Source organism: Dothidotthia symphoricarpi (genome assembly GCF_010015815.1).
Source record: "Dothidotthia symphoricarpi CBS 119687 unplaced genomic scaffold P153scaffold_20, whole genome shotgun sequence".
In the NCBI taxonomy this organism is placed as follows: domain Eukaryota; kingdom Fungi; phylum Ascomycota; class Dothideomycetes; order Pleosporales; family Dothidotthiaceae; genus Dothidotthia; species Dothidotthia symphoricarpi.
This window is the reverse complement of record NW_022985027.1, coordinates 956,378-969,498: the sequence shown is the minus strand read 5'-3', so window position 1 is coordinate 969,498 and position 13,121 is coordinate 956,378. Positions and strand designations below refer to the sequence as shown.

Here is a 13,121-nt window from a genome sequence, read left to right as displayed (position 1 = left end):
TAATGTTTATAATATACTCTGCAACATATTATTAGATCTCTGGCTTAACTTCTTATTCTTAATAATTAGTCTTTAGGCCTTTAATACACACGTTATTAAGGTAAGGCATATATACTATAGAGATATACTCCTAATAGATCTTTGTTATAACCTAAATAAACTTAGTAACTAAATTTGTAGCTCCTTAAGGCAAAGTACACTACCTTATAAGTCTAAGGGGGGTGTAGAACGCAGTAATATCTCTTAATTAAACATTAAGTTCTATTTAATTATATCCTAAAAAGAAGTTAGTAAAGGACATAATAAAGCAGCTAGTAAATTCTTCTGTAAACTTATTAGGGTTTAGAAGTAGGTTTGCATCTTAAATTATAACTCTATTTATTTTCTAGGCATTATTAATAAGTTAATAGTCCTAATTCTTTTTCTTAACTAGGAAATATAGGTTGTGATATTAACTTTTACATAATTTAAGAGTCCCTTAGTTAATTTATTACTGTACTATCTTAATTACTGTATCCCGAAGCTTCCTTAGGAGCTGAAATTAATTAGCTTGCTAGGCTTTGTGCAGTACTGTATTAATTATTACTAGAGAAGATACTTTATAGCTAATCTAACTAGATTCTAAGAAGTCCTAAGCAAGAGCTGCCTCTCTCTAATAGAGCATCTTAATAAGTAGGTCCCTTTTTCTTAACTAGAGATTGTCTAATATCTTTATTTCTAATAGTCTCTTAGGTGTTAGCTATATTCCTCTAGGGAAAGATACGTATCTTGGTTTAAAGTATTATTAGAAAGGGGCTCTAGTAGAGTCCTAGTTTGGTATTTACCATGCTTAAGCTCTCTTCTTCTAGTTAATTTAACTATTAATTATACAAGGTTCTTAGCCTAAGTAGTCTATAGGTTTAACCTTGATTTCTTTCTGCTTATGCATTATATTAATTTAAATTAGTAGGTGTTCTTCTAGGAAATCTTCCCAAAAGATCTTTGCAGAATAAGTTAAATATTTGCTGCTAAGTATATTAACTATACTACTAAGTACTTTATAAGTAGTAGTTAGAGAAAGGTCCTTATAAGCAACTATTATAATACCTGTATTATCTTAAAAGAGGATGTTTCCAATACTATCTCAGCTAACACTGCTAATATTTAGCTATACAAAGAAACAATCCTTTATTAGGATAGCAGGTTTTATTGCCTTTATTAACTACTAATTGCTAACTATACTTATTATTAAAGCTGCAGTCTTGTTCTACTGCAGCTAGGTTAAGTTAACGTATATTTACTCTAGGCTTTTAATTTATTATTATTAAGGGGATGTAATACTGGACTTTATATCCCTCTGCCTTTTCCCAGCAATTAAACTGCAACTCCTTAGGTATTAATATAATTACCTTTTGTACACACAAATCTTATACTTATATTACCTTCCTTACTCTAGATTTAGCAGTAAGTAAGGCTATTTAAAGTATATTTAAGCTTTGCTTAAGTATTAGACAGAAAAGGGTTACTAAGAATAATTACATTAGTATAGTAATTAATAACAAAGAAGTTTATCTAAATAGAGATTAATCCTACTATTATAACAGCTCCCTATACAATCTTAAGGAAACCGCCCAATATACTATTAGCTAAGACTATTTTTACATTCCTTATTTTCTAAGGGAGTGTTGCAATAGGCAGCATTGCGTTATTAGCAGTTTCTTGTTAAATAGTATTCAGCTCCGCTCCTAAGTTAAGGAGACTTAGAAAGTAATTTCCTAATATACTAACTAGAACCTTTAGGTAGTTACGGCAGATGTATTTAATACTAGCTTACTTATTATACTCTCTTCTAGCTAAAGTTTTTAATTATATATTAGCTTTAATCTAGGAATTATTTAGTGTTTAATTAATACTTAATTAGACCTTATTAACTTTAGGCTTATTCTAATAGACTGCTAACATTAAGTAATATTAGTCTACTCTACTTAACAGGGCTTTAATAAGAATATAGTTAGGAACTAACTGCGTATTTACACTAGATATATAGGACTTAAAGGTAAGTTAGGAGTATTCTTCCTCTGTACTTAACTTATTATTAGACTCTACTTCTATTGCCTAAACAGAGTTATTTTAGATAGCTTTAAACTCTTCTTAGGTATATGTATTTTAGAATATTTTCTTTTAGACTTCTGCTATATTTCTAAGTAGTGCTCTAATAGGTATTACTATAGGTACTAATATAATAGTATGTATTACTTTATTAGTAGTACTTAAGATGTGTTTAGAGAAACAAGCCTTTTTAGGTCTAACTCTTCTTTAGGGCAGAGTATTAGTTATTTCCAAATTCTTAATATAGTTCTAAGGGGTTAATATTAGTGCAAAGGTTGTATTTGGGGTAGGCAGAGCTTAAGTCTTCTACTGCTAGCTTCTTAGTTAAATCGATTAATTATTAGCAGGCTATTTAGCAATAGTAACTAGCACTGGCTTTGCTACCTTAGGAGTACCTAGTACTTTCTTATTAATAGGCTTTTATAAAGGTCCTTTTTGTTAGATTTAAGTAGCTAAAAGCTTAGCGTTTAAGCAGTAGAACATTAGGTATTAAAATAATTAAACATTACTACTTAAGTTTATAGAGGCTTCTTAGAAAGCTTTATAGTCTTTAGCTAATATTGCGCCTAAGTCTTAGTTAGGGTTTAGACTAGTAACTATAAAATTATTCTAAATAGCTATTAATTCTACTGGCCTTCCCTATTTAGCCTTTGTAGTAAGAGGATTAAGGTCCTGTTTTAGCTATATCTACTTAATATTTAAGAGGATAGGATTAATCTAACTATTTATACCTAGGTTTGTAACACGCCCCTAGAGAGAGGAAACAGTGCCCTAGATAAGTTATTAGTTAGTATCTTAGTAGCACTAGCTATTCTTAATTAACTAGGTAATTAATAGGCAGTTAGCTTTTCTATAACTAACCTTCTTATATACAAAACAGGTAAATAGCATTTAAGCGTTCTAAGCAGCTTAACTTAGAGTTTCCTGTTAATTATATCCTAATTCTAAAGGAACAGTATTCCAATTTACTATTATATTATAGAAAGCTGCCTAATTCCTTAGGTAGTAGTTATTGCCTAGTATAACTGTACTTTATAGCTAAGCTTTACTAACCCTCTAATTTAACAGAGTTTATACATAGGTTACAATACTTTAGTTTAATAACAGCTTAGTCTTACGTAGTGTCTATTATACTAAAATAAAGTTAGCCTAACTAATCTTAAGTTAATACAACTTATTAGTTAATAAGTTAACTTTATACTAGGTAGCTAGAACTCCTAGAGGCAATTACTAGGGTTTCTTGCTAATAGTTATCTAGAGAACTTAATAGGTTGTTAGAGGAGCTAATTAGGACTAAGTTATCCTAGTAATGTCTAATAGCTAGTAGTCTAAACAGGTCTTAGGGATATAAGATTAGAATTCTTAGGTTAGGCTAAACTTTTTTATAGCCTTATTAAGGTTTAGTAGGCGTACTTCTTCCTTAATATTTACTTAGTAGCTAAGAAATTTACTAATCTAGCTAAACTTAAACTCCTAATAGCGCGTTATAGACAGACTAAACTTACTTAAGACTCTAGTAGCGTAGTTAAGAGGGAGCCTCTTAACAAGGTAGAAGCCCTTTTTCTTGCTCTTAACAGTACCTACAGAGATGCATTACTCTAATCTAATCTTAAACTCCTTAAGGTATTATTAGATATTAAGATCCTTCCTTAACTAGTATTTGCAGAGCTACTGTTTAAAGAACTTAATTTATTCCTCCTGTTAGGCGCTATTATTACTTCTGAATTTGCGTTAGAGGGCTTCTCTTAGTATATCCTAGTCTTTGCCTTTAAGGGCTGTTTAGTATTCCTTAGAGTAATAAATAATATTCTTCTACCTTTACTAGCAGTAGGTAATTACTTATTAGATCTTGTTAATCTCTAAGAAGCTATAATACAGAGTAACTTCCTTATATTACTTAATAAAAACAGTAACTTTAGTACTATTAAAACTTAGTATATACTTAGTAGGGAAAGGTGCCTAGCTAAGCTTTAATTAGTTCTAAACAAGCATTACTATTATTTAAGCTATATTTACTAGAAACAGGGCAGTTAGGTTTATTAATTTAGTATTAGGCTTTAGAAGTTTTGCCTTACCTTTAAATAGGCTAGGAGTTTTATTATTACTTAAGTTGTTCCTAGGTTTTTCTCTCTAGGCTTACGTTAGAGGAGCTAACAATTAACCTACGTTAAATAATAGATACTTAGTAGAAGGGTTAGTGTTTAGGGTATAACCTATTAGCAAGAGATTATTAGTTATCTTAAAAATAAGAAAGGTATAAATAAGAATTGCAAAGATAAGTAATAAGTAAGCAGTAAGAACTGTCTTAACTGCTATAGAAAGAAGAAGTAAAAATCTCTAAAAGGTCTTTGTAGTAGAAAAGATTACAAGGAAAGTTATTATTACTATTATATATCTCTTCTTTGTTAGCAAGCTTCTTACCTTATTTATTCTTCTCCTTTTTATCTACACCTAGCAGCACTTACTACCCTTAATCTCTTCCTTCTAATTATTCCTTAGCTAATTCTTATTGCTAAAGAGTACTTAAGTATAACTGTAGGTTGTGCACTAATTGCATAAGTTTTATAGTAGTAAAATAATCTCTAAAAGTTGTCTAAGCGTAACTAGTATACTAGCTATTACGTTAATAGCTTCTTTAGAGGCAACTCCTTAGTTTTCTAGGTCTAGCACAATCCCTAGTTGTAAGGTTGCTAAATTTCCTAGAGGTATACTAATACCTTGTTAAGTTCTTAAAGTACTATTTCTTAGGTACTAAATATAATCTAGTATTGTACCTATCTTATATTAGTCTTTTAATCCTTAACTTAGACTTACTAAAGTCCTATTATTATTACTAAAAATTAATTACTCTCTAGATAAATGTATTACAAGAACAATTTAGTATCGTGCCTAAATAGCTATAAATAGAAAGCTTCTTTATTCCCTGCGTAGGTTACTATATGTAGAGGAGAGGTCTTTAACGCCTCTTTAGGCACGTATAGCTTAATGCTAGATAGGATAAGTATATTATTAGTTAATTCTCTGTTAAGCTCCTATTAGAGGCTTAATTGCTATGTACTAATCCTAGATTACATAACCTGCGTTATATAATCTTACTCCGATACTCCTTTAGATATACTTCCTATGTTGCTCTACTACAGTAGGCTTACTAAGGCTACTAATTAAATAGAAATTATAGCTATAGTTAGGATTCTAGTATAAAGAAGAAGTAATAGGTCTTTTAGTTTATACACTGCTTTAGTAGCTCTTAGGTATACTAGTTCTTTTTTATCTTATTTTTCTTTCTTCTATTATAGAAGGAGAGCTAGCTCTGCTACTACTAAGTTAATAGGTAGAATAGGTAGAATTAAGATAAGGTTCTCTAGTTTATTATAGCTTAATCTACTATTTTAGTTTATATTTAGGTTTATAGTACTATCTATACCCTTAACCTATCTTACTATTAATAAGAATAATAGTTAGGGTTCTACTATTAGATATCTTATAGTAGGAATCTCTAAGAGGGTTTCTTATAGAATTTAGGTACCTTTATCTTACTTATTATCCTATAAAGAAGGGTTCCTTACTTTTATTTAGGCAGTAGAACCTTAGTTAGTAGTTTCTAGTACTAATATTTTAAAATAGGTTACTCTATAGAGTAAGTAATTTAAATATAAGATCTTAATATAATAAGTAACGTATTTAGAATATATAGTAGTAGATTAGTAGAAATAGATAAATTACTATAGACTAGTTCTATAGCTTCTAGAGAATATATACTACTATACTAGTATATATAACTTCTCTTACAGCACTATCTACTCTAGAAGCTTAGTAGGGCCTAATAAATAGAGAAGGTAGGTTAGAAATAGGTATAAGGTATAAGAAAGAGAGAAGAGGATTATATAGTAAGGTAGAATAAGAAAGGTACTTAATATAGGTATAGTTTTATTAGCTAATACCTTTACTTTAGAGTTTAATAAGTTAAGACTAGGTTAGTAAGGTAAAGTTATATTAAATTATTACTCTACCTTTATTATTATTATTATATTTAAACTTACGTTTTAAATATTCTAGTATAAAGAAAGGTATTTCTAGTATTATTATAAGTTAAAGTTATTTTACTTTCTTTAGTTTACTTTTATATCTTAACTCTTAAATCTTACTAGGTTAAAAGTAGACTATTATATTCTAACTTCTACCTTTTAACTTATGTATTTTGCTAGGCTAAGAGTATACTTTTATATCTTAACTTTTAAACTTTACTAGGTTAAAAGTAGACTTTTATATCTTAACTTTTAAATTTTACTTTATTAGAAGTAGACTTTAGTATATTACCTTTTAAATTTTACTAAGTTAGAGGTAGACTTTTATATCTTAACTTTTAAATTTTACTAGGTTAGAAGTAGACTTTTGTATCTTAACTTTTAAATTTTACCTAGTTAAAAGTAGACTTTTGTATCTTAACTTTTAAATTTTACACTAGTAATATATATTATATATATACCTATTCTATAAGAATTTTAAACTAAAATCCCTAATCCTAATATATATAGGTTAGAGGTAGACTTTTATATTTTAACTTTTAAATTTTACTAGGTTAAAAGTAGACTTTTATATCTTAACTTTTAAATTTTACTTTATTAAAAGTAGACTTTTATATCTTAACTTTTAAATTTTACACTAGTAATATAGATTATATATATACCTATTCTATAAGGATTTTAAACTAAAATCCCTAATTCTAATATATATAGAGTAGTTACTAGTATAAATTAAATAAATTTACTAAAAATCTATAGTACTAGTTTTTCTTTACTTATAGTTCTTTTAGTAGTATACTTAGAGTTTTTAAAGTATAGGTAGTAGTATAGGTATTAGTAGTTAGGCCTACTAAGCTTTAAGGCTTTACTTACTAAGATTTTACTAGGCCTAGCCTATTATAATAATACCTATTTACTTATATATAATAGGTAAAAGCTTATTTTATTTTTATATATAGTATATAATACTCTAGTACACTAGTATATTATAGTATAGTTACTAATAAAGCCTATAAACTAGAAACTATATTTACTTCTATATTTACTTCTAGAAGTTACTATTATAGTACTTATACTATAAAGAGCTTAGAAAATTCTACTCTTAACTAAGTAAAAGATATAACCTAAATTACTATAGGTATAAGTATCTAAACTTCTAAAGTAAGTAGAGGTCTTAATTTTACTAAGGTTAATTTAATAGAAATAGAAAAAGGTACTACTATACTAAATTAAAATACACGTCTTATTTAAAATACTTAAAAAGGTAATACTTTACTATACTCTAAGTAAGTATACCTATAAATACGTCTATATATAAAATAAAAATCTAATAGATACCTTCTAGTCTACTAGCTTAGGCTAGTATAGTTAAAGATTATAGACTCTAGTACCTTATAAATATAAGTGCCTAAGTTAGCACTAAACATAACTAGTCTAATATCTATATAGTAATAAAGGCTTATAACTATTATAAGTCTTATTAAAGATATTAATACTCTTATATAGCAGAAGCTTAACTATCTATCTCTAGTAGATTAGATATCTAGAGATATAATAAAGGATAATAAATAAGCACGTAATACCTTAATAAATACGCTAGTTAATCCTAACAACAATACTATCGTCTAGAAAATAGAAAAGTACTACTAAGAAGGCAAATCTAATCGCGGTAAAAACCTTAACAAATACAATAACTAGATTAGGATAAATTTTCTAAACGACAAAGATTCCGTTCTAAAGGCCGGTACGCTCTTTGGTAGAACCGAACATGATTAGAAAGTAGGCTTTGGACTGTTTATAGGTAGTCTTAGAGAGCTTTCTCTGGCGTAGTTTGTAGACGAGGAAGAGCGGTCCGACAGCGATACCTAGTTTACAAGCAAAGATAGACCAACAAATATCTAAGTAGCCTTCTTGATAAAATGCCGAAAGAGTAGATTGAAAATTGTCTTGATCACTTTGCGCATTGAGAAGCGATAACTGGAAGGCACAAGAGGTTTACGTTAATAGGATTGCCAACAATGTTCGCACTCACAATCTCAGCGGTATAGTAGATCTTCTCAACAACTTGGTTCATGTTTTTTTCGGCATGTCTTCGTTGCAAGAGAACGTAATCAATTCAACGATCTCTGGAAATTTCATAATCACATCCAATGAGAGTAAGTCTCGATTCAATTTTACAAATGCTGTTAGTGACAGCGCTTATACATCTAGCGTGTTTCAACTCTTTGAATTGGTAAATAGTTATAAAGAGCTGTATTTTAATCGTCTGCTTCGCTTGCAGGAATGCACGCAACGCCGATATCTCCTTGGATGTTCTCGCAGACAATCTGAGGTGGACCTCCAGCCGGGCTCGTGATATTGATTCCTTCGAGATGAATCCCATTACAAGTCGCTCCCGGACTGCATGTGAGATCTGCAACGACCTTGCCATTTTTCCCGCTGCTCGTCCCATAGATGTTGAGGAAGTTGACGTTGGTAATGTTGACCTTACTTGGGTTCGAAGCGCACGTAGTCTCGTTGATGTTGAAGTAACACTGGTCCAGTACGACGGGTGCGTCTGTGTTCTCAATGTGGATGTCTTTGTACGTAATGTTGTCAATGTATCCATAGCCGACATTGGGGCCAGCCCAGGCTTTGAGGCGGGCGCCGTTCTGGCCATTGAGCAAAGTGATGTTTTCCAGCCAGGCGTTGCTGATATAGTCTTTGACACCAGGATACTGGCCAATAGAACCCATAGAAACGCCGTGCGTGCCGTTGCACCAGAGATTCTTGACGAATATGTTCGTAGTGTTGGGCTTTGGGCTGAAACAATCGTCGCCAACATTGACACGGGTGTTGGTAACGGTCAAGCCGTCGACGTTGAGTGAGTCGAAACCGTCGGTATTCTTGGGCAAAGACTGTATTGGAATGTCAATATGAGAATACTCACGCAATCGGAAGATCTGGATTTACCGATATGTTGGTTGAGACAGCGTCAATGTAGATGTCGTCAAACACAACGTTCTTTGTGCGCACCAGAAAGGTAGTCCAGCATGGAGAGTCTTTGAGATGAAGTCCAGCGATCTCGATATTGGTCGCGTTATCTGTGAGGAACAATATCGGGCGATAGAACTTGTTGTTTGGGTCGAGGATCTCTGCACCAGAGAAGCCGTCCCACCAGGCCTGTCCGTTACCGTTGATCACGCCAGAGCCGAAGATTTTCACGTCTCTATATATATTGGTCAGCACACATTTCCAATTCACAAGAACTCTCGGAAGCCTGACTTTCCACCCCAGACCCAGAACGTGATGCTCTTCTGGAAGTCGTAATAGAAGTTGTTTTTCTGCCAGTAGTCGATGTCGTCGGTGAACTAAGTGTGTAAGCCTTGATAAAACAACGTTTGTCAGTCGAGACAAACCTTCAATTCACCGTCAATCTTGACGTACACGTCCTTCAAGAACGTCAAATCCAACTTCTTTCCGATGATATATTTTTTGCCCTTTTCCAGATGCACAAGGCCACCATGGTTCGCTTTCTTGATAGCCCAAAGGAAGTCATCGCTGATATCGTCCCGGTCGTGCTTTGAGGCACGAATGGTGATCTTCTTGCGATCCTTCTCAACAGCGTTACCCCAATTATCCTTTTTCTTCTTGTGGTTTCCTCGAGTCAAGAGAGGAAATCGGAAAGCAGATGTATCAGATCGCGGAAGGTTTATAGAGGAGCCTGCTGGGTTTGCATTGTAGTCAACAGAAAGTGCAGAAACGGAAGCTGCGACCGCAAGAAGTATAGAAAAGGACTTCATTGTTGTAATTTCAGGTTCCGCGTAGGAAGCGCAAACAACCAGTAAGTGGATACTTGGTGTACACAGGGCAAGACATATTTATACAGATGTAATCGTTCCCTTGCCAATGCAGATCTGGCATTATCCTACATTATCCCGTGAAAACTGGTCGCAACCATGCTCGATAGTTTCTCCGGCATGCCAAGTCTTATGTGCACTGTTCAATCTTATTAGCGCCGTCACTCATCTCCACCCCATTTGCGGGGACCCCGCGCTCTAACCTCAAGTCTTCCAAGGGTCTCTTGGCTGTCCAAGCATGCTCGGACGAAGCTTGGGGTAGCTTGGTCGTTCTGTGTAACCCTTGCAAGTTAGGATACGGCACCTATCGTTAGTCGCCTCGTGATTCGTGGGCGGGAGAAAGCTCATTTTCCCTCAAATCAGCCGGGCGAGCACAATTTCCACACTACTAGGGTCTCAATCAATCCGAGAGCATTTTCAAGTAGATATGAGTCTCGGCAGGGCAAAATATGTATGCAAGGCAACGGACGCTGGACTCGCCGCTAGAGTCTGGCTGCTGGGTTGCTCTGCGACAAAATTTCGAAAAGCAGCAGGCGGCTGGTGACATCATATGAAAAATACACGAACCAAGATCTGTAGGTTTCAATATTGAAATACAATGTAACGAATTGATATAAAGCATGGATGTTGAACCTATCACATAGCGAAAACGATGTTCATTTATTGGTATGTGGTCACTAGGTGTTTCAAAGTTGAAGAGATTTGCAAAGGCTCTTTGCATGCTTGTAGATGTGTCAATTCTATTCTAAACCTATGACATTAGACAGCAGCCTGTTTCTGGCTTGTGCGTGAATTCGACAAACTTGTTTCTAGAGCTGGCAAACGAGATCTTGCCGTCTTCCCTCTCATACAACACCTCTTCCTCGCCACGAAACTTTCTCCAGGGTCTTGATTCAACCTCCCCTTGCTCGATTTTACACAGGAACTCATAGACCTCGTCCAAAAAGAATTCTGCGTCGGCATCGCTGGTTGTATGGCCGCTTGCTAGGCTCACTCGCTTGATCTTGTTAGGGTTTATCGGTAGCAGTTTCAAAGACGAATTGATTAAGACATCTGAGATCAAAGCTATTAGTATGTGCAAATAATCGGATGTCGAGCTATAACTTACCACTCCCTCTGTGGCCTGCATTCAGATCTCGGACAAGGCTTCGTAACTTGTTTAGCTTCTCCTTATACAGCGGGATGCTACCCTCAAAAGGAAACAAGATTGGGCCCCATTCATATGCCGTATCGCCAACGAACAGAACCCGTTCCACCGGGTCCCATACCGCGAGCTCATCTGGAGTGTGACCCGGAGTCTGGTAAACGACTAATCCCAAGTCTAAACCGTTGTTACCATACCTGACGTGCTCTCCGTCGGCTGCCCAGTGTGTAACTTTGTATCGAGGGGTCTGCATGCCGACGAATCGACATAGAGAATGAGTCGGTAGCATAGTCTCGTCATCGATGAAATCTCGGTCATATGCACTGGCCCAGATTGCAGACTTCGGGTCGTCTTTGAACTGTTCGATGCCACCTACTCATGGCTTTAGACTCACACCTTCAGAAATGGCGACCGAAATTCTTACCGATATGATCATAATGACAGTGGGTACAAATCACAATATAGTCTTTCTCTGCCGTGGGGTTGATCGGCTCGTCTTCATTGTCCGAGACTGGATATGTCTCAATGAATGCGCGAAGTGATTTCAACTGAACGTCTGGATCCTTCGACGCCCCTCCGCATCCCGTATCAAGCAGAACAATGACAGAGTCATAGACTTTGGCATATATGAAAGGGCTCTCGCGCCACTTGTCGTCTTCCACAATGAGAAATGTCGTCGCGTTTAGTCGCCGAGAGCTGAAGCATGTTGATGGTAGCTTTGCAGCGGCTGCGACTTGCTCTACAGAAGCGGAGGCCGATGTGTCCACCGGACTTTGATGTATCGAGTACTCCATTGATGATACACCTAAATTATAGCACGATGCAAGTACCTAGATCGACTGCTTGGCCTATTAATCGTGACTCGGAGGTAAGAAATGTAGGCACTTCCCACACGAAGACTGGGACGCGGGAACGACTCGGTTGTGTTACAAGCTACTAACAAGACGGGCTAGCGTACCTGCACATAAGCTCACTAGCGTCAATCACAAGTTCGCAGATCGTTTCTGACCGATCGCAGTATCTACGATGTGGAGAGACGAGATACATCGCAACCTAGGTTTTGCTGTGTTTCATGGACTAAAACTTCTGAGGTCCTGACATGTCACGGCGTCTTAAACATAATACCTAGAACCCGTACTCTTCGCCACAGCACGCTGTGCAGTCACGCTGAACGACATGCGGCACAAGACGCGCTTCGTTTGCGTCCACCAACACCTCCGTGGTGCCGACACTTACAGCGCCGATACGGGGACCATGTAGTGCGAATGAAAGGCCGGCCCGATGCGCAGCCCGCGAACGCATACGCTGTAACCCGTCAGCACGTCTGCAAGCTAATCGGCGACGGCTGTCAATGACAATGATGCCGATACGATGGTCGTATCGCCGCAGCTCCTCCTCAGCTTTGGCGCGGTCCAGGTAGAGGCCGCGATAGTATACCATAGCGATAATGTCCTTAAGAGACGATATGCGCGTGGCATAGGCAGCTGCAATCTTCCCAAACAAGCGACCACACACAATTGGTGGGCTGAGTATGCTATATCTCGAGTATCTCCATAAGTTACTGCTAAACCGCTATGCAAATCCGCTCCGAAAATCGCATTGCGAACGCATAAAGAACTCCGTCGGCACGACCCGCCACCCAAAGCGTCGTCGACAGCACCGCGTCCCAATCGATCGAATGCAAGCCTCCTCCAAACCATATGAGCTATACTCTTGCTTTGCGACACTGGCGAGGACGGAGGCGCCTTTACACACGTGGTTCCGAGCTGTACCAACACGATGCCGTAGATCGAAACAATGGCTGGATCTTGTATGACATGAACTTCATGCGTGTGCACCTCGGGTCACTTGTCAAGATGAGAGGCGCAGACGTTCAGGCCTAGGTTAAGGCACGGTACACCTCAGCGCCCCCGTCGAGACAGTCGGCTGTAGGACAATCTTCAAGGAGTGGACAATCTGGTCCAAGTGAGTGTGGTTCATTACTATCGCGCAGCATCGGACCATCACGGTTGAGAGTGCTGGGAGGAC

At 36.0% G+C, this 13,121-nt stretch overlaps 2 protein-coding genes across 2 annotated transcripts; both read right to left on the bottom strand.

Moving 5' to 3' along the window:
- Positions 1-8,368: 8,368 nt before the first annotated feature.
- Positions 8,369-9,892, bottom strand: P153DRAFT_300137 (glycoside hydrolase family 28 protein; the record flags this gene model as incomplete). The annotated part of the gene is made up of 4 exons (XM_033664314.1): positions 8,369-9,007; positions 9,063-9,318; positions 9,375-9,460; positions 9,509-9,892. 4 exons carry the CDS (start codon positions 9,890-9,892, stop codon positions 8,369-8,371), a joined length of 1,365 nt encoding a protein of 454 aa, XP_033519996.1.
- A 778-nt stretch (positions 9,893-10,670) lies between these two features.
- Positions 10,671-11,961, bottom strand: P153DRAFT_325096 (Metallo-hydrolase/oxidoreductase). Its single transcript, XM_033665261.1, has 3 exons — positions 11,518-11,961; positions 11,058-11,465; positions 10,671-11,002 (listed from the first exon to the last, which is right to left on the bottom strand). Exons 1-3 carry the CDS (start codon positions 11,885-11,887, stop codon positions 10,701-10,703), a joined length of 1,080 nt encoding a protein of 359 aa, XP_033519995.1. The 5' UTR covers positions 11,888-11,961; the 3' UTR covers positions 10,671-10,700.
- Positions 11,962-13,121: the final 1,160 nt, after the last annotated feature.

Excerpts from the sequence above, each read along its gene's own strand:
- P153DRAFT_325096 (XM_033665261.1), bottom strand. The coding sequence starts at position 11,887 with ATGGAGTACTCGATACATCAAAGTCCGGTGGACACATCGGCCTCCGCT. Across the intron at positions 11,466-11,517 it reads CTGTCATTATGATCATATCG|GTGGCATCGAACAGTTCAAA; the intron begins GTAAGAATTTCG and ends AGCCATGAGTAG. Across the intron at positions 11,003-11,057 it reads TGCAGGCCACAGAGGGAGTG|ATGTCTTAATCAATTCGTCT; the intron begins GTAAGTTATAGC and ends CTTTGATCTCAG.